The 24,640-nt window shown below is 37.7% G+C and overlaps 1 protein-coding gene and 1 long non-coding RNA gene across 3 annotated transcripts in view; one reads left to right on the top strand and one right to left on the bottom strand.

Moving 5' to 3' along the window:
* The first annotated feature begins 258 nt into the window (after positions 1-258).
* LOC307148304 lies at positions 259-4,814 on the top strand. The gene is made up of 2 exons (XR_013819432.1): positions 259-869; positions 3,861-4,814. It is a non-coding gene; the product is annotated as an uncharacterized lncRNA (long non-coding RNA).
* Positions 736-24,640, bottom strand: part of wapla (WAPL cohesin release factor a) — a 24,537-nt gene continuing 632 nt past the window's right edge. The window contains exons 2-21 of one of the 2 annotated variants that reach the window (XR_013819431.1): positions 23,341-23,783; positions 20,072-20,702; positions 19,562-19,854; positions 19,307-19,422; positions 19,104-19,199; positions 18,835-18,999; positions 17,772-17,908; positions 15,421-15,532; positions 14,609-14,836; positions 13,712-13,823; positions 13,526-13,623; positions 13,121-13,197; positions 12,865-13,025; positions 12,622-12,737; positions 11,605-11,820; positions 11,287-11,494; positions 10,371-10,459; positions 8,193-8,288; positions 3,799-5,084; positions 736-949 (exon numbers count right to left, since the gene is read on the bottom strand). Coding sequence is in view for 1 of the 2 variants with exons in the window: in XM_079853718.1 (XP_079709844.1) it covers positions 5,019-5,084; positions 8,193-8,288; positions 10,371-10,459; positions 11,287-11,494; positions 11,605-11,820; positions 12,622-12,737; positions 12,865-13,025; positions 13,121-13,197; positions 13,526-13,623; positions 13,712-13,823; positions 14,609-14,836; positions 15,421-15,532; positions 17,772-17,908; positions 18,835-18,999; positions 19,104-19,199; positions 19,307-19,422; positions 19,562-19,854; positions 20,072-20,702; positions 23,341-23,761 (3,438 nt within the window). In the remaining variant the exon portion in view is untranslated. Of the gene's footprint in view, positions 950-3,798; positions 5,085-8,192; positions 8,289-10,370; positions 10,460-11,286; positions 11,495-11,604; positions 11,821-12,621; positions 12,738-12,864; positions 13,026-13,120; positions 13,198-13,525; positions 13,624-13,711; positions 13,824-14,608; positions 14,837-15,420; positions 15,533-17,771; positions 17,909-18,834; positions 19,000-19,103; positions 19,200-19,306; positions 19,423-19,561; positions 19,855-20,071; positions 20,703-23,340; positions 23,784-24,640 lie in introns of those variants that run through there. The other variant, XM_079853718.1, reaches the window with a different exon arrangement.

The following is a 24,640-nucleotide window of genomic DNA, read 5'->3' as shown; positions in this document are numbered from 1 at the left end:
GTTTGGTGATTTGGAAGTATTCTAGCAGTCTAACATCAAATATGTACAGAAATATTTACAATTAAAAGAAAAAAAAAGAAAACTTCAGATCTGTAAATTAACTTGTCGTAAAACTTGCTTCAGTTTTACAAAATAGAACAAGCTCTATTCCATATGGCTCTGCTTCAGTAAAAGATCTGAAAGGAATAGAGGACACTTTTGCTTAATTCAGTCTGAAAAATGATGCACTGCTTTTTTTTTTTTTTTTTTTTTTTTTTTGTCTGTCTAAGACCTTTCAGCAGCTTCCAGCCATTCTGCAGACACACGGGATAAAGTAAAAAAAAAAAACAATGGAGAAACATTTTCCTGAATAACATCAAAAAGTAAAGAAAAACAATTATAAAACAATAAATCTCAATTGTTCTATTATATTAAAATCAGAGTATAATTAAATTAACAAAGGATGAGTCATTCATTAACACGCTAAAACACTTTTCAAGTGCTGTCTTTGTTTCCTTTTTAACAATAAAATGGGCCTCACACAGCCCAGACTACAAAACTAAAATAGCTTAAAAACGAAAAAGAAAATTAATGTTTTTTTGTTTTGTTTTTTAAATCATTGGTAATGTCAGGTGATGATTCTTCACACAGAGAAAAACTAAAACTACAGAAGCCAGAGGATGATCAAAGAAACCAGAAACCTCTACAACCCTTCCCACATATCCAGGTAAATTCATCAAAACTTCTTGCTTACTGTTATCACTGTAATTTTAAAAGAAATTAATCATAATAGCTTGGTTTCAGTACATGTGAAATTAACAATGACACTGTCGTAAAACATCATTCTTTAAAGGAACACTTCGACTTTTTGGGACTTTAGCTTATTCACCGTATCCCCCAGAGTTAGATAAGTCAATACATACCTTTTTCATCACCGTGCGTGCTGTATGTCTGTTTGACGCACCCACCGCTAGCCTAGCTTAGCACAAAGACTGGATCTAAATGGCTACAGCTAGCATACTAATCCCAGTAAGTGACAAAATAACGCCAACATTTTTCTATTTACATGTTGTGATTTGTATAGTCACAGTGTGTACAAATAACAAGTTCATATGAGAGACAGCCATTTTTTAAACGTTTAAATACTGGGAACTATTTTCTCAGAAGGCGAAGCACTGCTACTTGGGCGGAGTGATTAGTGCAGCACCCGAGAAGCGCTGTGGTGAGGAGCAGAGAGTTCGCTCAGAGTTTGAGTAATAGTGTCAGCAATTACTAGATAGTAAATGCAAAGTTTACAATCATGGGTGTTCGCTGTATTGTAAAGAGCTGCGACAATAAACAGGGGAGACCAGGTAATACCATGATGTTTCATAGAATTCGAACCAAAAACGCTGACCTGATGAATCAATGGCTACTTGCTCTGGAAATAGATCCAAACCAAGCGGCAACATTCTGATCTGAAAAATGAAGCCTACCCGGAAGTGCGAAAAACTGCAATACATCTAAAATCCGCTAGGGGCAGGTCCCAAAAGGGAGCAAATGTCCATAGCCCCCATGTTAAAATGTCCGTTTTCACAGCATAAATTCATGTTTTTACAAGTTGGTCCCATGGACTTTTATTGTATTTTTCGATAGGTTCCGAGTGCCTGACAACTGTGAGGGGGGTGAATTTTTTTCTAACTCGTTAGTTTAGAATTTAGATCGTATTTAGTTATAAAATATATGACAATAAGGGCGTGGTTAACTTTGATTGACAGCTTGATTGACAGCTGACAAGGCAGCGCCACGGAGAATGACAACATATGAAGCGCCATTTTTTAATACAGTTGACATAATACTACTGTTTCTGTATCATGAAATGTAGTTTTAAGAGTTTTTCAGGCGAGAATGTAGTTGTTTAAAGCTCAAATCTGTGGTTTATTTAAAGATTTATGAAAATTTTATCCAGTTGATCCAGCGATGACCGGGTGCTCGGCGCGATGTACCCCGCCTGGAAGAGTCTTACATCGGCTTGACGTTCTGAGGTTTGCCGCCAATGCCGCGGACTCTGGCGTCTCTGTAGTGGTTAAACATGAGATATAATTCATCTTGTGTATATCTAATGGGCGATTTTTGGTCTCGTGAATCTATATTTTTTTCCCTGGGCAATCGTTTTGGCTGAGGGGAAGTTTCATAACTTTATAAGCTATTTAACTGTACCGATGTATGGTTAGACTCGCGCTGACTTTGTATGTTTGATTGAATTGTTTGCTTTATTTGTATAGCTTCTTATACCTTTTACTTATACTTTTATAATGGCTAACATTGATAAAACTGAAATTTAACAAAAAGAGACTGGGTTGAGTTTTTGTCATTTTAAATTTTAATACAACGAAGATGATATGTAATGTTGTTTACTGCAAAATCTGTTGTTTAGTACAAATGCACATATTGCCTGGACCATAAAATGTTTAATATTTTTATATTATATTTAAAATAAAAAGAGGCAGGTTTGTGTTTTATATATTTTTTTTTTTTTCATAAATAGGCAAACGTTATGTGCAGTTGAATATAATCAATATGCGTTGCCTGAACCACATTTGTGTGGCTATAATGTTTAAGATTTCTTTAAATGAAAACGAAAAGAGTTGGTATGGTGTTTTATATTTCGTTGCCTGAAATATACACAGAGATAACCGGAGTAGCATGCGAGCTGAGTGAAGGTGGGCGGGGTGACGCGCGCTGCGTTAGAAGGTGAGCGGGGTTAGGATTTTCCAAGATGGCGCCGCCCATACCCCCCATAAACGGCCTCAAACCCGTTCTTCAGAAAGTCTATGGGTGACGTCACAGACGCTTTGTCCATATTTTTTACAGTCTATGATCCAAACACACCTGTAAACATAATCAAGGACTATCGCGTTTGCTCAGAACATTTAACTGAGGACGACTGAAGGACATGGCCATCCCATCGATAGTAAAGACAGGACAAAGTGGATCACCTGCGGCCGCGGTAAGTGTTCCGTTATGTTTTTAGATGACTAGCCTAAGTTACTGTTACAGTGCCATTAGCTAGATGTAATGTAACCTTAGTGACACTATTACATGAATAGGGTGCTCACTACTATTACAGTTGTTCCCGGGCTCCATGTATCCCCTGTAATGTTAATATTGTGTTGTCATAAACACGCATTATCGCCCTAGTAACAAATAAGCGGCGCTAAAGGTAACTTTCAGCACTGTAGCCTTCAACTTGCTAATGATGTGGAGGGGGGATGGGCAGTTTTTATTTTTGAGAAACAGTTAGCAGCTACCATGTTTGTGAAATAGTAGGCTACTCCCGTTCTGATTCTCCCCTCGACCTCAGTCTGTTCGGCATCTTGTCTATCAGCTTCCAAAGTTTGTAACTCCTCGTCTGTGTATTCTGGCTCAAAATGATATGGTTCTGGATCTTGGTTTGATACCAAATAAAAATCCTCTGACAATTCCTCAAAGTCATCCATGATCACGAATCACGTTCGCTACTAGCTAGTTAGTCACGTTGGTTTTGTTGACGGAACGGCGCTTCTCGGGTGCTGCGCTGATCACTCCGCCCAAGTAGTAGTGCTTCGCCTTCTGAGAAAATAGTTCCCAGCATTTCAACATTTAAAAAATGGCTGTGTCTCATGTGACCTTGTTATTTGTACACACTGTGACTATACAAATCACAACATGTAAATAGGAAAATGTTGGTGTTATTTTGTCACTTATTGGGATTAGTATGCTAGTTGTAGCCATTTACATCCAGTCTTTGTGCTAAGCTAGGCTAGCGGTGGGTGCGTCAAACAGACTTACAGCACGCACGGAGATGAAAAAGGTATGTATGTACTTATCTAACTCTGGGGGATACGGTGAATAAGCTAAAGTCCCAAAAAGTCGAAGTGTTCCTTTAAGCAGGACAAGAAAATTCAACTTGTTTTCATGTTTGCGTTTCTCTTTGGTTCATCAGGCATCTTAGACTTTCTTCAGACCGGCAACAATATTTTTCCTTTTTTTGCAGTCAAAAACCTGATCTACACCACATCATGTGGCACGCATCTGTCGGAACGGTCAGATCGAATCTGCACTTATTTGTCATTTGGGATACAACATGTACTGTTCAAAAGTTTGGGGTTCGTAAGATTTTTTTTTTTTCTCCAAAGAAATTAATACTTTCATTTCTCAAGGATGCATTGAATTGATGAAAAAGTGACAGTATTAGCATTAAGCAGTAATTAAGCAGCACTACTGTTTTCAACATTGATAATAATAATAAATGTTTCTTGAGCACCAAATTTCTTCTTTAAATTAAATTATCACAGTTGTACTGTATTTTTGATCAAATAAATGCAGCCTTGGTTAGCGTAAGAGACGTTTAAATGGTAGTGTATGTAACACCAGTTTTGGGCGCAGTATATTCATCAATTATGTCCTGAGAAGAGGCAGAGAATCCAGTTTCTACAATTATCAGTTACTGTATGAGAAAGTCTTTTGGGATTGTGCTAACGCTTACATCATTACTGATGTAAATACATCGGATACCGACTGCACTGTCTGAACAAACATCATGTGCAAACAGTCAGTCCTAAAACTGTGAACAATGCTTCAGACCTCAGTGTTTGAAATATCAATAAGTTACTAGGTTTAGTGTAAATCTTTTTAATACAAGTAAGGGCAACTAGCTTAAAATCGCTTGTTTCAAAAGTAAGGGCAACTAGCTTAAAATCGCTTGTTTCAAAACACAGCTTAGTTTTTGTTTTACATGGGGATCAGTGCTTCAAAAACCAAATATTATGCAAACACACCGCTGAGTGAGTGTGTGAGAGAGCATGGGAGAGAAAGACAGCATTTGAAAAACACACAATGTAAAAACAAGCAAAAAGAAAGAGGGGGAAACAAAAGTCTCTGCAGTGAGTCGCTCAGGCAACGTGACCGTAGCGACGCTTAACCACCTTTACCACCGGAACTGCTGCCTCTTGTCCTGAAGGGCCTAAGGCACGTTGCCAGGTCCAGATTTATCCCACGGAAGATCTGCGACACCTCTGCTAACAGTGCTCCAAATAATCAATCACCCGTGAGATAGATTTCTGTCCTGTGGTTCCAACAGAACACTAGTGTGATGGGAAAGAAAAGAGAGAAGTGAAATACCGATTTCAAATGTCATTGGCCAGATATCAGAGCACAGCCACACATTTTGTATCAGTGGTCACCTGGCATTACATTGCTATCCAGTTGTGATCTGGTCACATTAAAGGGGTCATGAATTGAGAAATCAAATTTTCCTTGAGCTTTTGACATATAAGATGCCATCATACTATGAGAATATCCTGTAGGTTTCAGAACTGAAAACTCCCTTGTTAGTCCAAAAACAGCTTTTATTGAAACCAAGCCCAGAGAACGACTCGGTTTGGAATGTGCCCATTTATGACGTCATATTGTTACCACTGTAGCCCCGCCCACTGATTCTCGCAGGACAGGTAGTAGGTAAATAACATACGTAGCGCTAACACTGTATCGAGCAATAAACATGCCTTTGAAGAGTGCAAAATGTTGTGCAGTGCCAGGTTGTGGAAAAACAGTCGCTTCTTAATCTTTCTGATGCTGGATCTGCAGCATCAGACTGAAAAAAACAAAAAAAACAATGCTGTGCCTTCTATATTGGATTCTACAGGTATGGCGCAACACTGAGTAAAATTGCTTTGCTACAGATCGTTTGATATATTATGTGCCGATTATGTGTATGTGTCTAACCCAAATCACCAGTAATATGTAATGATTAATGTACAGTCAGATGTTCTTTGTCTCAAAATAGTTTATTGCGGTTTATGTGTCAGAAACAATGTGAAGTTGACCGTTTAGTCACTGGTTTGATTTACTCTTAAGCTATGTTCAGATTGTCAGTCCAAATCCGTGCATATCTGATTGAAATCCGATCAGATTTAGCTTGTGTGAACGGCTAAAAAATCAGTTTCGAGCTACAATCATATGTGGTTTGAAATCCTATTCCTATACAGTCTGACCGCTCTGATCGGATTTCTCGTAGTTTATGTGGCTTTCTCACGCCACGTTAAAGTCAGACGTTGTTATAGGAAACATGCTGAAGGTCACTGCAGAAACAATGTTGTGTTGTTGCAAAGTGCCAGAAGAGCAAAAAATTACAATATATCAGAGACATGTTTTGAAACTGGGAGAGACGACAGCACGGAATTGCATAATAAAGCCACGCATACCAGCCTACGCTTCTGCCGCTGCCTGAAGACACAGTAGTCCAGCACGGCGGCTATTTCCATGTTGTAAATAAGACAACATCTCTATTGCAAACCACTCCATGTTGCGGTTGTTGTTATTGGCGTATACCTACCAACCATTGCCATAGAAACCAATGCAGATATTAAGGAAAACGAAAGAGCAGCATGGACACACAAATCGGATCAAAGAATGCTTCCTTTTCAATTGCTGGAGCTGTCAATCAAACAGCGTGAGTGTTTTGGACTCTCGCCAAAACTCCCGTTATAATCAACAAATCTCTTATTTACATTGTGTTTGCATTGTTAGTTATGATGAAAGCATCCTTTAGTGTGCAGAAATCGAGTTGCAAAGACGAGATCACTGCATTCATGTGCTCATCATGTCTGTGATCGACTACAATGCTCATCACTGCAACCTTTCATGCCACGATCTAAATATGATGCTACAGATCTAAATGTAATGCTATAATCAACACTTTTCACGAATAGTTAACCTTGAGAGCTGTAATAATAAAAACATGTTCAAAGTTGAGAGTTCCACATGTCATACTTAGCTATTTCATATGCAAAGATGTTAAAAGTCTCACAGTAGTCACACCCCTTCAAAGAGAGTGTTCAAATAAGGGGGCTACGATCAAGGTAGGAAAAATGGCTTTTATTTCTAAATAATTACCATTTTTGATTTAAAGGGCATATTGCAGTGAGTCATCTGCCGGGCTCTGCAGTCTCGTATCTCTCACGGAGGAGCGGAAGCATAAAGGAGGAGCGATGACAATGAAGATCAAGAGAGGAACAAGCCTGGACTTATGTTATGTTTTATGTTTTATTATATGTGACAGCAGTCGTCCGTGAGGGGCTGCTGTCTTTTACTTTCGTTTTGTATTTGTTTATTTTATTATTAAATTGTGTGTTGAACTTTCGCTGGTTCCCACCTCTTTCTTTCCACATCTAACTGCATTACACTGCGTTTTGTGCAGGTGAAGAGATGGGACTTATCGAAAAACGCGGTAGTGTGTATTATTCACTATAGACCGGAGGATTATAATCCCGGCGATATGATGGAGTTCAACATGGGATGCCAAAGCAAGAACCAAGTGAGACTCCGGGCTGGTGCGGTTCCTTCGGTGCACACTGTCCCAACTCCTTCATCAGGTCCGCCAGCAGCATGTGGCTCGGCCGGCGGGAAACATGACGTCACGGATCCGTCAGCGATCACTTAGTGTACATCTGTTTTACAAACTGTGCCTTGTCTTAATTTAATTCATGAACATATCCTACATAAACTTGTAGGCTAATGTAATGCATTTATGCATTTGTAGTCTGCAGCCGAAACTTATTATCATAAATAGTTCTATAATTCATTTTCAATCTGTACAAAACCACTTTAATGTTTGTGTTGGCTGTTTCTACATATAAAGTTTTTATACAGTAAGACAGTTGTGATTGTGATTTTTTTTAATTCATTGTCACCAAAACGGGGCCATTCAAAGCCTTTATAAAGTCCTTCCTCTGGAAACTGTCTCCTAATGGCTGACACAACACATGGAGGTAAGGGTCCAATACTAGCTTTGCTATTGCCTGATACATGATGATAATCTGTACAATATTGTGATCTGATAATAGCGTTTTAGAAGTATATATTTATATTTAAATCTAGTTCCTACATTATTTTTCTATACATTGACTCTCTGGGTAGTGTACTCTAACCTGCAATATGCCCTTTAAAAATCTTAAAATATTGCAGTTTATGATCCCTGAAACCCTTTTTGGATGTTTTTTTCATGATCCCCATACAAGCAAGTAATGTGCACAACAGAATTTGCACTACAATTAATCATCTTTTACTTACAAACTGGGTTATACATTTTTGTCATGCTGTTATATTCAAAGGTCAGTAAAATATTGTAACACTTGCCATTTTTAAATGTGGAATGCAAGATGCAAAATGTTTGATGTCATTGTAGCACTTACCGTCAGGTTCATGAAATTAAGGAATTTCTTCAGCATTTCTGCCATGATAGAGAAATCTCCCTTAGGAAGATTTTCCCGTACGGTTTTCACATTCATCTAAGAAAGGGATAGAAAAGATACATATTTAATTACATTTAAATATTTTAACAAAAAAGTCATGTCGTTTTTTTAAAATTAATTATTTAATTCTTTTTAAAGCATTCATCAATTATTATAAATGCATTTTCATTCTTCATGTCATTATCATATGCTACCATTCAAAAGTTTGAGGTCGGTAAGTTTTTTTTATGTTTTTGAAATAAGTCTCTTATGCTCAAAAAGGCTGCGTTTATTTATTTTTAAAATACAGTAAAACATTAATATTGCTAAATATTACAATTTAAATAATTGCTTTTAATTTAATTTTAATTTATTTTAAAATGTAATTTATTCATGTGATGGTAAAGCTGAATTTTCAGCATTATTAACCAGTCTTCAGTGTCAAGATAACTGTATAACACACAGTATATTATATATATATATATATATATATATATATATATATATATATATATATATATATATATATATATAACATAATAAATGTATTTACTTTGATCAATTAAACATTCTTGCTGAATAAAACTATTAATTTAAAGTTAAAAAAACCTTGACCCCAAATGGCAGTGTAGATTTTCCACACTTTAGTGATCTTCCACACGACACCCTTGGATTTTGTATTTTACTACGCTTAATTTAGCTTTTTTGTCACTGATCAACAGAAAAATACAATAAATGTCAAACACAAATAAATAACCTAAATTATCAGTGGTATGATCAATTGTGTAGTCACAGGGTTTCAACTGATTATAGTACAAATAAACATCTATCTGCAAGGTTCAACTTCTGGTAAATCATTATTGTGGCAGATCATAGACCGTGAAGATAAAAAGAATACTCCAAATATCTCCACGAAAAGGTAATTGAAAAGCACAAGGAAGGGGATGACTACAAGATTTCGAAATCACTGAACATCCCTGGGAGTGCTGTTAGATCAGGTAAGAAATGGAGTATTGACACAGCTGTAAATCCACCCATGACGACCCTGAGGGAGCTACAAGCTTCAGTGGAAGAAATGCGAGAGATTGTGCAGAACCGTTACCGAGGTGCTGCACCACTCACACTCAGACTCTGAAATCCAGCTGGAGACGGTTCTGTAGACTGATGAGATCAAAGTCAAGTTTTTGGCCATCAGACTAAACATAATGTTATGTGTAACCTACACAGAGTATAATCAGAAACACACCATCACCATCGTGGATCATGGTGGTGACATAATTTTGCTGTAGAAATGCTTCTCTGCATCAGAACAATGAAGGCTTAAGGCCCAGGTAGACTTCATTTTCCGCGTTCCGCTCCGTCTCATGCACAGTTGACCATGCAAGCCTTTCAAAGAATACTCCTTTGGGCGTGAGCACGGAAAGAAGAGTTCAGCACTATCTAGTGGACTTTGTAGTTCACTAGATACAAAGTTTGTAGTTCACTACAAACACGACTTTGTAGTTCACTAGACACTAGATAGTTCAGCACTATCTAGTGGACTTTGTTTTCAAGCGTTCAAGTCACTTGTACATGCGCAGATGACAAAAAATTACATCACACGGACAATCGCGGAATGCGGACGGCCGAAGTTTACTTTGGGCTTTACGAGGGAATGCAGAAAAAAAAAATTCTGAAGGAAAACTTGCAAGACACCAGTAACCTGGGAGAAGATTTGTTTCCCAGCAAGACAAAAAACCCAAGCTTAAAACCAAAGCTAGTGGAATGGCTTAACATCATCAACGACAACAGCAACATTAATACCCTGCCAAGTCAAAATCCAGATTTTCAATTGAGAATTTGTGAGTGGACCTGAAAAAAAGTATTTTCTACTGCAACCTGACTGAACTGGAGAAAAGAAACAAAGAAAATGGAGAAAAATTGTAGAGACCCATTCCATCTGAAGTTACATCTACAAAATACTTGTATACTTATGCAAATTATTATTTTGTATTAAATAACTGCAATAAAGTGACCAATTCGTAGCAATTTGCAAGTATATTTTTTGTTGATCACGGTCAAAAAATATAATCCTTTTTGGTTCAAAGCTAACCAACTGCTCTTTAGAGCACCTAAAGAGTGACAGGAAGTGATGCTCACCGGACTCTCCTGACATAGACACCCAAGCAAAAGAGCTGAGTATGACGCCACAATGCTGTCCTCCATGTGTTTCCCAGCATGCTGCAGGGCTGAAAAAGAAAGGCAGGAAATTAGCATAAAAGCTGGCCCTTTAGTAAACAACTGGTTCTCAAATGGTTTCGTCATGCGACCCTCATTTTCACATGATCATTAAGCTGTAACCCAAATTTTTAGGAATTTGAACCAAGGAAACGTATTTATTAAAAATGGTTATTCATTTTTGAGGCAAGATACTTTTAACTAAAAAACTACCTTATCTACCTTTACTTTTTAGCTAAGAAAATAATGTTAGAATAATGACACTGGCATATAGCCTGACTACATCTCATCTGACAGCAGATACTGAATCAGGACAACGCTTTACTTAACTGCGTCTGACAGAAGTAAACATCTTTCAAAATAAAAGTCTTGCATCAGAAAAACTTTTAGAATTACATTTTTTTAACTACACACTCCATGACCCAATCAAAGCAGTCTTGCGACCCACTTTGTTACAAAAGAATAGGAAAAAAGTATTATGTTTATGGAGCCTTCATGAATAATTTCATATAACAATTTAATGTCAGTTAAGGTGCAGTCACATTACAGAAGTGCCAGTTAAATTCTGCCAACAAAAAGGTTCATTGTCCACTGTCAATGGTGTAGTGATTGCGAAGCACATCTTACACAGAAATCACGTTCAAACCAAGCAGCATTCTGTTGGTCAATACGGTGAATTCACGCAAAACACCAGAACCCCATGTGCCCTTATGCGAAATTTCAGATAAGACAGATTTCTATTGAAATAACTGTAAATGTGACTGCACCAAGTTAAATCCAAACAAGTCATGAAAAGGGTTTGTTATATATTGTCAATTCATCAGTGAATAATTGTTACCTTTATTGAGGTCAAGCTCCTCTTCCTCCTCCTCTTTCTTGTCGTTTGTTTCATTTGCGTCATTGGTTTCCGAGGCGACCCACTGGATCTCTCCGGATGTTTCCTTCCACTCTCCGCTCTGGTCTGCCTGAGGTTTGGGCGCCTCACTTATAAGATCATCAGTCTGCGCCTCAGCTAGCACAGCTGCTTGCTCCCGTTCAAGGAAGAGCTGCACACACAGAAACACTTGTGTTAAGTGGCTAATATTTATCAGATTTAAGGATAAACACTTGAAGCAGGCCATCTCGCAGGTCAAATGTGGAGACTCCTGCTAGTCACCTGAACCAGAGCAGCCAGGGCGTTTGACGACTTTAGTGTCGAAGGTCCCTTCTCGCCCTCCGTCTTACTCTCCTCCTCTCCTTCTGTCTTCACGTCGTTCTCCGTCTTCACGTGTACCCCCGTCTCCATCAGGTAGCTCAAGTCCAGCTCCATCTCCACCAGACAGTGTCTGTTTCTGGCACTGTACTCCACCAGATTTATCAGCAGACCAAGACCCTGCGCACACCCATTCACATTCAAGTTTCGCCACACGTCAGTAACTAAGCAGACACTACACTAAATAACAATCCCAGTCAGTAGAACAAACTCTGACAGTTGGCTTCAGTGAATGTAAATGATGATACATAAAGAACAAAACATTTTTTTTCAATGTTTTGACATTTAACTTCATACTGCTGTTAGACATCTAAAAAAACTTAAGCACTGTTGTATTCATTTGCATTTTTGTTCTGCAGTTTTTATTCATTGTCATTTGTTTTACTTTTTATTAAATTTTCAATGCATGTATATTTTATATCAATGCAATGTTTAAATAACTGATAACAACTTACCACTGTTTTAATTTTATTTCCGCATATTTATATGAAATTTGTACTTTAACTTATGTTAGGGCTGGGAAAATGATGTGTTAATTTCTGTGATTAATATTTGCATTTTAATGTTTTAATGCATTAAAATAATTACCGCATCATCCATTTTCATGTGATGCAAGAGCAGCCAACTAAGGATGGCACACATGTACCCAGCCATTAACAAATTAAACAAATACTTAATATTGATCAAAAACAGTATTTTAAATATTTTATATTTTACATATTTGTACCATTTCCACATTAATTAGGAGATTCAATATATTTATAATTACAAAAATATGATTCTGAAAATATATTTATGATTTCAAAAATGTCAGGTGTGATTCATTGTGATAAATTATGGATTATGTTTGAAAAACATCTAATAGACCAACAGCCTAAACTTATATGATTCTTTTTTAGAAAAAGAAAAGCGCCATCTCACCAGGACACGGATGTCGAATCTCTGCTCCTGAGGCAAATAACGCGGGACCTTAAGAACGCAGCCCAGAGCCGTCATTAGGAGGCCATCCTGCTCACCTGTTTTAGTGCTGCCCCACTCTGAGGGGTCACAGAGAGTGTTACATTACATTATTTTTATTACATTAATACAATTACAGTTATTTTATATTGCTTCATTCTCCAGTATGTGTTGAGAAAGGCTTGAATTCTTTGTTACACGTCTCACCGTTATCATGTGTGAGGTTGAGCAGAACTCCGATAACGGCTCTCATACAATCCTCCACGGCCTTGCCCACGTTGCTATGACTACTGTGCGGGAGGGCGGAGCTTGATGAAGGGACCTCTCGGCTGTAACGCTGTATCATCTGCTCACAATGCTGCAGGGCCCTACACACACGCACAAAGCACAACCTCAGAATGACAACCGTCCTGCCACACAAAGCAACACTGTGACTACACTTTCCATATCATCACACACACACCTTGCGGAGGACACTATGAGCTGGGACTCCTTGTAGGCGATCAGATAAGCCTGGTTCTCGAGGTTGTGAAGTGTAACCTGGATGTGAAAGAGAAATATGTTTTAAATAAATTACACACCGAAATAACAAGCATTTTCTTCAAGGGCTGTCAAAGGTAATGTTAACTTGCAGTAAAACATTTTTTAAAGCTGTTAATTAGCTTCTTTCTGCATTTATTAACTTTTACATCATAGCTTCTTTCTGCATTTATTAACTTTTACATCATAATTAAAATTATGTGGCATAATTACATTTAAAATTGTCAATAAAGTCCATGCTATAATTTAATTACTGCAGGTTATTTAATTATTGCAGGTCTTTCTTTAAAGGAAATCAATTCAAAGTATTAATCTGGTGTCCACTCACACTCTCCAGAACTCTTAAGCAGCGCTCCGCTCCCCAGAGTGACGCCACCAGACTCTCTTTATCTTCTTCTTTACTTAAATTCTCCACACACTCTTTCACTAAAGGCAAAAAAAAAAAAAAAAACATTTCTAGGCATTTCCTTTAACAAATGTACAAATCAAATACAGATATACTCAAGTAGGGTACCTTTATCTACGATGTGGTCCAGTCCCCCAAGTAAGCGCAGCTCCTCCTTAAACCAGTCTCCAGCTCGCTTTGACGTCAGAGATAGTAGCGTTTCCATCGCTAAGTGACCTGTCTGAGATGCAGAAAGAAACAGTTTGGAGAATTGCATTCAAGCAGATGTGCATACAAAGTAAAAACTCCAAAAAAGGTTCTGGATATTTTTCTTAAAATAAAAGTATTTTCAAAAAGTTTTAATTTCAAAGCAGCACTTATGACATAAATAGAAACTTTTTTCTGAAAGGCCTGTCAGTTCTGGAATAAACCCCAATTTAAAAAAAAAAAATACAATACAAGCATTTATAATTTTGTTATTTTGATCTTTCTGTCTTTACTGTATTTTTCATCAAATAAATGCAGCCTTGGTGAGCATATGAGACTTGAACTGTAGTGTATGTAAAATATGCAATGTTTATAAAGGAAAACCCTTTCTGAAATAAAAAGCCCAAGTTGCAAAGATCCTTTGCATTTGATTTCCTAAGCTTTCTTTGCTGTACAGACTACAAACAACTAAAACAAAAACAGATTTCTGCTGCCTGTCTGAACAAAGCCAAGGTGACTGGAAGTACATTTCTTCTCAAATATTCATGGGTTTTCTGGTTCGGTTCTGGCATGTAAATGCGAGAAACAGGAGTATGAAGGTAAAAGAGTAGCAAAACTCGAGAGCATGTAGATGCGAATTTGAGAACTTGTACAACTCAACATTCACCTTCAGATTTGTATTTGACAGGTTTTCACATTGGAGCTGTGAGTGTAAATTTTAGCGAACAAGTACGAATATTTATCGTACAAGTTCTCAAATTCACATCTACATGCTCTAGAGTTTTGCTACTCATTTACCTTCATACAGGAGCCACTCACTGTGATGTTCTCCAGGTCCAGATGCTTGTTGTGGACTGTTTCGCAGAGTTTGCGGATCTTCTCTTTAACTCGGCTCATCTCTTTAGCTGTTAACTGGTCCGCTACAGAGTCATCCTGCTCTAGTTCCAGCAGCCTGATCATCAGCTCCAGACAGGAACGGTCCAGATCCATATTCAGCCGGTCTCGGCTCAGTATGTACATCAGAGACGCCGTGCAGAGAGCCAGATTCTACCAGATCCAGAAGAATGGGGGAGAGAAAGAGAAGGAAAACATTGCAAACATCTGACCGTAACTAATACGCCAGCATGTAGATAGCCTCGAAAACTAAAAGAAATTAACTAAAAGCAACAAAACTTTGGATTATAAAAAACATCCCTTTAACTGTAAGGCATGGCCTCTTGTGACTTATTGCTTCTAAGCATCTGTCTTGACTCATTAAATGGATTTAGTTTATTTTTTTACTGAACATCCTTCAATACACAAATAAATTCAAGTCAGGCCGAAAGAGTCAAGGCAAACTTTGTGCACCATCTGTGTAAACTGAACTAACAAGATTTACAGAGTAACGGCTCAGCGTCTGTTTGGATTTCTTCCTTGTCTGCCAGCGGAGATGATTACATCTCCAATTAATGTATACTAATTAAGTAAACAAACTGTTGTTCCACACAGCATTGTAGCTGTGTTCATAATGATAGAGCTGTGATTGTTTAGAATGATGCTTGGTAATACAGATTAGTTAGTTTGTTGGTAAATTAAAGACGGTTTGGGTGATTGGATTGGTTTGATGGTTAGGTACTGGCTGAGAAACTCACTGGGTGCTGTTGGGCATCACTGAGCATCTTAAAGACCTGGGCCACCTTCCCTCTGGCCCTCAGGTGCATGCGGAAACTTGGCATGGCACAGCGCGTGGCCAGACTGATTATACTGCAGTCAAAAATGGAGGGAAAAAAAAAAAGATTAGTGGTTGTGTGTTATAAACATGTCTTTGTGTGTTAAAATTCTTCTTAAAAATATGGGGGTGCTAGTGTTCAGTGTAGTTATTGTTAACTAAAACTATTCAAAATAATTTTCATTAACTAAAATAAAGCTGAAATAAAATAAAATAAATATTAAATTAAATTAAAATTTGAGCTCTGAAATTAAAAATAAAGCTAAATAGAAAAAAAGACAAAAACACATACAAAAGGCTAAAACTGAAATAAAATGAAAGTTTCACCAAAAGTGAGAAAAGAAAGATTGTGTTGTACTGAGACAATTTCATAGTTTAAATCATTATGCATGATAATTAAAAGAATAGTTAACCCAAAAATGAAAAAAATTCATGAATTACTCACCCTCATGTCTTTCCAAACCTGTAAGATTTTTTAAATTAAATCTTTTAAATTAAGATTTCTGTCATTCTATTGACAGTCTATGCAAATACCACTTTGTCACTTGAAAGGGGATGTCTAAGGCTATTTCATGCATTCTGACTCATTTACACTGTTAAAGAGGTGGATTCTCATGCTAAACATGGCCAAAGTTGTCGATGCCGATAGCCTCATGGGCAAGTGCGTCAACATGTAGCGCCGTTGTGCTTCGGGAGACCCAAGTTCGAGTCCCGGCTTGTGGACCTTTCCCGATCCCGTCCCCTCTTTCTAATACAATAACGCTAAAAATAAATCTTAAAAAAAAACATGGCCAAAGTTTAAAAAAAAACGAGTTGGAGTATTTCTGTTACTCCTTCAGAATACATTTCAGAAAGTTTTTTTTCGAGTATGGCCCTGTATGACGTCATAAAGGGCGGAATTCCTTGTATGGGCGCGTGCACACATCAAGCAGAGTGAGAGCAAGCCCATGCCCATCAACGTGCTTCGTTCGTTTCTTTGTTCGTTGCTCGAGAAAGATTTGTCATTTTGTTTTTAGATCACAAAATCAACAATGTCACCAAAGAAATGTGTTTTTGGTAGTGATGGCAAAGTGCAGCTTTCTGAACCAGCAAAGCTTTACACACAATTGTATCAGAAAAAGGTTCATTACTCAAAGCTTTTCAAATCAGAGCTTGACAAGTAAGTGAGAGTCGCAAAATGTCGCAAAATGTTTCACAACCAACCAGCGCATTAATCTTTGAAGCTAAAATTAATGAATGGATAGATGAATAAATGAATGAATCAATATATTAAATATTGATTACATGACAACAATCTGTTCCATTGCATAATCCTAGTAACTCAAAACAATAAAGATAACATTTTGTATTGTGGATGTGGACATTTTTCCTGTTTGTAAACAAATAAGTAAATAAATGCAGGTGCATGCACACAAAGACACAGTAATGCAACGCAATACACCTTAACAACCCGCCCTCAACATGCCCTGTGTCACGCATTTTTAAACCTTTGAATCAGAGTACGAAGCAGGCACGTGGGTGTGTGAATCCTGCATATAATGTAAACACGAACGTATAGAGAATCAAAAATTATCCAGGGATAAAGCGATGATGTATTGTGTGTGTATTGTATGATGTCTTTGTTTAGCTGATCCATAAGTGTCCATTTGTTTATTCTAAAACCACTCAAACAACGGAGTGACTCTTTAGCTCCGCCCACGGCACGCCTCCAGGAGCTCGATTGTTTTCGGAAAGCAGCGGTACAGCTGTATCTTTTATAAATCTGACAAAACTAAAGACTCTTCGGAGATATGAAGGATGCAATACTACTCTATAGGTACTAAATATTAACATGAGATTGGCAGAAACTGTGTGTTATGTCCCCTTTGAATTGAGCGGTTTAGTCCAATTTTTTTTTAAAAGACACAATCGCTTTTAATGATGAACAGACTGAATTTAGGCTTTTATTCACATATAAACATTGATCAGCAAACATAAACAGAAGCTCAACCGAACCTGCTTGACGTGTGAGAACAAACATCATTGGTTCTTGATGAAGCTCAAACGTGCTACATAACACACGGGAATGAACCTCATTGGCTCCCACACATCAAGCGAACATGATTGAGCTTTCTTTTACCACAACTGATGTGCGAGTTGATGAATTTTTATATGTGAATAAAAGCCTAAATAAATTGAATCTGTTGTAAATCTAAAATATCTTCATTTGGGTTTCGAAGATGAATGAAAGTGAATGCAAATGACCCAGAACACTCCTTTCAGCATTTGTCTCACCTAAGGCAACGTGTGTTGAGGGGTTGTGTGCTATTCAGGCCCGTCTCCAGATACTCAAAGTCATCAGTGAACTCCTGATTCTCCCCAAACTCCACCACATCATTAAAGTGCTTCACATGTTGGACCACTGTGTACAACTACACACACACACACACACACACACACACACACACACACACACACACACAGGACAAGAAATAAACATTAAAATATAAGCATGTCTTTTGTTAAAGTTAGTGTTGTTATTGTTAACTAAAAACATATTTTGCTAATATAAAATATAAAAATAAAAGCTAATTAAAAATATGAATAAATGCTATAATAGTATATTTTATAGCTAAACAATGAATCGTTAAAAGATTGCGATCTCAATTCAAACACCCACGCGATCTTATTACTAAATGTCATCGATTTGGAATGAAATGTCTATTAAACCTTTGAAAAGTTAATGTTTCACTGTGGAACATTAAAGTGAGCCAGAGAGAGCAGTTGTCATGTATAGATAGAAAACCTCACAAACAACCACATAGTTGTTCTTTTCAACCACATAGTATCTTACAAAAATTAATTTTACAGAAGTACTGGGATAAAAGTTTATAGTTCAGTAGCGATCAAAATAGTAAAGCACCTTTTAAATATAAAAACATGACGCTTCAAATAAAGATTGTACCAATTAAATTGTTACACCAGTAGAGATACATTTATAAAAATAAAAATAAATGTTTGCCATTAAATCATTCATTCAAGATTTTTCTCAGAACATGCTGATTCATCCAGTAATGAAACAAGTGAAGTGTTTATGAGTGAGTCATTGAATCATTCATTCATACCAATTTAAAAAAAAAATGTATTCAAATTAATTAAATACTTTTTTTAAATGGACTTTTGTTAAGTTGTCTATTCAGAACAGTCAACACTATTTTCAACTAAAACAATAGTGATTCTCAATTTATCCAGAATCGTGCATCTCTGTAGTTTATAAATAATACTAAAATAACACTGGTTTAAGTGAAAACATTTCAGAAAGAATCATTTACATTATTTCTCAGAGTGCAGTGCTCACCTCTTTGTGCTCCTTCCTGCATTTTAGTGCAGTGACAATGTCTTGGTATGGCACAGTGGGAATTGTGACAGACTTGATGACTTTAGGAGGAGGGGGCGGAGCTTTAAACACTCCATCATCTTTATGGGAATTTGTGTCTTTGCTGCTGCTGGACACACTGGCCTTCTGTAAAAAATAATTAAATAAATAAAACAACATTATGGTGCACAAAGGCAAAGAAAATGTCAGGGTATAAAGTTCAGAGTTCATGAATGGAGTATTTTACGTACAGGTACAGCCACAGTATGAGAGGAAGCAGGATGAGGCACTTCCTCAGGCTCGGGTTGATTCCAGTGACGAGCATTATATACGGCTTTAGCAGGAGACTGCATTAAACACACACATAAAACAATTAAATAACAAATTTATCAAATTAAAACAGCAGCTTTTTGATAAAGTTAATCTGATTCTGTTAAAGCTTTCTTAGCCATACTTTTTTTGGCCCGCTGAAGATCTTGCGTCCGATCTCCTTTGACTTGTCGGTTTGCTTTCCATGTCGTTCCTTCTGTGAGCCTGAAGCTTCCGTCTCATCCAGCGACTCCTGCGAATCTGACAACAGGTAGAGAAAAAAAACCCATTGCTTTACAAATTATCATTATTTATAACGACCCTTTAAATTTCCCATCTCGCTAAAAATGAAAAGATGAAATTGTGCATTTATGAGGAAGCGTGTTTTGTTTGTGAGTACCTGTACTTAGGCTGCTTTGACTCTGTTGACTCTCTTGCGAGTCGTTGAACTGGGGACTGCCCGCACTGGTGGCCAAAGCTTCCATTGCTGCCTTCTTATTCTTCCTTCTCTCTTTAGCTGCTGAGTCGTCCTCATCCTCGCTGTCACTCTCACTCAGCTCGTCAAAACCAAAGTATTTGATCTTGTAGCTGGTGCTGCCAGATGCAGTGGCGTCTCCATCTGCGGCCTGAGCCTCAAAGCCAAAAAACTCCAGTTTCGTCTCCTTTTTGCTTTTACTCTGAGTGGGTCTGAACCTAAAAAGAAATTAGAGCATTAAAAAAAAAGAAATACAGATGACAGAATAAACAAGTTTTTTGTGGTCTACAATTTTCTGTACCATAAAACATATTAATCCATTTAAAATTGAGCTCATAGTTATGAGCAGAATTGCAATATAAGACCATGCACCTGCTTCCAATACCAGCCTAATCAAACAAATTACAAATGCAAATAAAAAGGCTTGATTTGTACCTGGTAGGCTTGGCAGGTTGTGTGTCCGTTTTCCTCCTGAAGGTTCCCGCCTCTCCCATGTCAGCTTGCACTGGGGTGACAAAATCATCCACGCTCCTTTCAATAGAGTCCTGTATGGTCACATTACACACAGACACACAGGATGGGTGAAGAACCGTGTAGTCCCTCACCCGACCCCGACCTGCAGGCTTGACCTCAGAACTCCCAGCGACCCCTGCACTGGCGCTCTTCACCGGCACAGAGGCTGGTGTTGGACTCACAGCAGGAACCGGCGCATCACCAGCTCCAGAACTATCCGCCCCTTTATTTCGTGGTCGTCGGTAGACTCTGTTGCTGGATGGTTTGAGAAGCGGAAGCTGCTCAAAGTCAACAGGTTCCACTGTAGGTTCCGGTTCAGCGGTGCACTGCTCTGAGCTCTTGAGCCCATCAGAAGAGTTCCCATCTTGGGTGGAACTCCCCTCGCCGGCCCCAGGAGGAGAGTCCTCCCCGAAAGAGTCCCATTCATCAGAAACGTTACTACTGTGGGTTTTCAAGCTGGAAACCTGGGAAACTGGTTTGCTTACTGTGACACTGGATTTGCTCCAGGCTCCTACAGTGCCAGTGACATGTGATGAGGCTGGATACGTTTGAGCTGCAATTGAGATAAAATGTTTTGGATTGTTATGAAAAAAGAAAATGGTGGAACATCAAAACACAACCACCAATATTATATATAACAATATTGTTTAAAAACATACTATAACATTATAAACAATGTGCGATATTATATAAAAAGTGTTGTTTAAATATAAACTATAGCAAAATATAAAATAGTATTATTTAAATGTATACACATTATATATATATATATATATTTATTTATATATATATATATATATAATAGTATATAACAGAGTACAGTTTTAAATTTAAAACAAATGCTATTCTTACAGGGATAGTTCGCACAAAAATGAAAATTCCACCATTTAATGCCAAACCCATATGACTTTCTTCTGTTGAACACAGTGAGAACTCTACAACTTGATTGTGAATGATTCATTCAGCAGCTTTGTGAACTGAATCAACCAATTCATTGAACAGACAGAACAACTCGTTCACAAATCAGAAATCACTACTTTTCTCATGAACCTTTCAAGGGGGGAAAAAAAAGGATTTTCAGTTAACAATGACTTAAAATCCACCCTGTAGTCAATAATTGTATCCCTTAAAACTCATCTTTGATCACCAAAAAGGTCTTTGGAAAAAAAAAAAAAAAATGTATTCATGCTCATGCCTTAAAATAGCTTGAATGTAACTACACCCTTGCCTCATTTAGTATACACGGTTCTATGAATATGCAAATTAGCCCCGCCTCCACTCACTCAGGCCAGTTCAGAGATCCACTCGTTGACTATCACACGTTGAACTGGGGTGCGTTTCCCGAAAGCATCGTTGGCCAACTATGGTCGCAAGTTCATCGCAATGTCCATTGAACTCTATTGGTAACGACGGAACTTGCGACCATAGTTGGCCAACGATGCTTTCGGGAAACGCACCCCTGATTGGTTACAAGGTAGTTTGTGAAGTCAGAAACACCAGCGATTTAAAACCGTGTTTTTGAAACTGTTTTTGGTTCACTGCAGTTTTAAGGAGAAAATACTCAGCAATGGTGTTGACTTCTGAATTTGCACATGGTTTGTCTTAAAGCATATTAAAAACACCACATAGACATATAAACAACATTAAAAGCAAGCTTGATTTTCACCACAGGAGAACTTTAAATTTCGGTCTGTTCCTCACACAAAGCTAAGACACTGGTCATATTGACCATTTTATGGTGATTTTACTGCAACTGCATGGGGAAAAAAGCAACCAGCATATTCTACAAAATATCTTCTTTTGTGTTTCACAGAAGAAATAATGTCATACAGGTTTGGATCAACAAGGGTGAGTAAATTTCTTTCAAACCCCACACTAAATGTTTCCACAGTCGGATGTAGATACTAGATATAATTAATATTACTATTAGAAGTTTAATGATCCTTAGAGGGTCATCACAACCTGAGCCCTTGTTTCACTGCTCCTCTAATAGGCGTAATTAGCCTTGCTAAAGAGCCAAGGGAAAGTGTGGAACTGCATTGGGCTGAAAATATCCTGCTGAGCCCCAGAGTCTATGCCAGTGTGCTTACATGAGCACCTCAACTTCAGCAGAGCTACTGCTATTCTCAGCACTGAATAAAACCAGTATAACCTGCTGCAGAAAGACACAGTGACTTCATCACCCCACATTACACAATGGTGTGAGATCGTTGTAATGACTCAGACATCATAATATGGGTCTGACTCAAGTGATCTAGAAGGTCATTTTAAGTAGCCAGTATTAAGACCAACAAAGCACCCTAAATTACTCTAAGGCCAAGGGCTTGGACTCATTACAATAGCAGAAGCACAATAATAATTGTGTCATGACAATTTCTTGTGTGATGATGATGATTGTCCGTGATCTAAAAGAAACTGAAGTCATAATGTGGTCACCCCAATAGTTCCCATGGCATTATTATAGACACACTCAATGGCACCTATTTACACCTGGTTTTAAAGGGATAGTTTACTCAAATGAAATGTCTGCCATGATGCCATCATTTATTCACCCTCATGTCATTCCAAACCCAAAAGCTTTTTTTCGAATTTTCAGAACACAAATTACGATATTTAGTATTCTCTCAAAGCGATCGTGTCTCTTCAGAAGACTTGGATTAAACTGCTTGATTCTTTTGAATGCATTTATGAACGTAAAAATTTTGGTTGCGTGGACTTTCAATGAGTGGGCAAAAACCTTAATCTGAGTTTCAAAGATGAACAAAAGTCTTAGGCCTGGTTTCAGAGACAGGGGGCTTAGATTAAACCAGGATTAGGCTTTACTAGTGTCCATTTTGAGACAAAACAATTGCACTGACATATTTTAAGATATATTAGAGATTTAAGATATATATCTAAGATGAATTAGAGAAGAAGCCATGCCTGATTTGTGAACCGAGTCCAATCTTTTCAATTAATTAGTTGATCCAGTTCACAAAACCTCTGAATGGATCATTTATAATCCAGGTCTCACCATGTTCAACAGAAGAAAAAGTCATATGGATTTGGACCAACATGAGGGTGAGAAAATGACAGCATTTTTGGGTGAACTGAACCATCCCTTTAAGATTAGCTCCGGTAATGCACTCATAAGTATTTCAGCATGAATGAGGTGCTCCACAAAAACAAACTTTAAGCGTTTAATTTCTTACCTGGGCTATTCATACCAACCACCCCGCTGCTGATGTTTGAGCTGCTCCCCAAGGAGAAAGTACCCATACCGGTCACCGCTGTGCCCCCACTGGGAGTATTTATCAGCTCATTCCCAGATCCTGTTGCATCTGAGCCCATCTCAGATTGAGGAGTACCTCTGGAAGTGACTGTTTTGGACTCATCATCGCTGTCAAAGCCAAATGGATCCTCTGAGCTGTCATCATCATCAAAGCGGGGTCGTTTAGTCAGCTCAGGAACCTCTGGCTTGAACGAGGGCCGTTTGACCCCCAACTGTGCCTTATAGGTGGTCTCTCCCCATTTGGTGCTGAGCGTAGCCTTCTTATTAGAAAACACCTCGTCAAACTTCGAGCTGGCCTCTCCTCCCTTACGTGTATATGTTTTACTAAACCTGGACGTCATGTTGACGTTTGTTACATATTCTCTATAGGAAACAAAAGACATGGAGAAAATAAATGTAACGTCAGCATCTCGGCATGGAGGAACAAATAGAAGATTTGTATGTAATGTATTGCACCTTGTTTTAAATGCTACAATGGAGCTAAAGTAGGTAAATAGGCAATAAAACATTCATTTTAACCATATAAAGCCTACTGAATCAATTGATACGTGGTTTTCTAAAGCGTCTAAATGATCAACATGATCAAAACTTAGCTGAAAAATCCTGTTGTACACAATCTTCTACATGCATTCTGCCCTCTAATTGATATTTCATATTTTAGTAAGTAAGTTTAGTAGAATTCTAAACATTTCCACCTTCACGTTGTGGTGGTACACGTGTCTTTGTGCTGTAAAGTCTTTAATGATTTTTAGTAACATTTCAAGATAACAATTTTCTGCACTGAAGCAACATTTACTTGATTATCTGGTTGAAATGCAAGAATCATAAATGATGCAACAGGCTTTTGAAGATGTTTATTTGTACATTTCTCTATCATCATTGTATTGCATTAGGCTACATTATACGTTTTGCCACATAGCCTACATACATAACATCTGCACCAAATTGCTCATTTTCACTCAATTTGGACCTCTGAATAAAATTGAGATGTTTTTTTTTAAATGTGAGCTCCACATTTTAATTTTTCATCATATCATACTAAAAGGGCTATTAACGCCTGATGTATCAAATATGAAATGAAAATATGGAAAAAAATGTTTTCTCTAAACGTTCAATAAACTGTTTTCAAAAAATGTAGTTTTTTTCCTGACTATATTACTCCACATGACAGGCGTTACAGAGCTAGCATAGTAAACAGACTAAAGATGGTTTAAAAGATT

This window comes from Squalius cephalus, assembly GCF_949319135.1.
Source record: "Squalius cephalus genome assembly, chromosome: 20".
Classification (NCBI taxonomy): domain Eukaryota; kingdom Metazoa; phylum Chordata; class Actinopteri; order Cypriniformes; family Leuciscidae; genus Squalius; species Squalius cephalus.
This window is presented reverse-complemented; position numbering and strand designations above follow the sequence as displayed.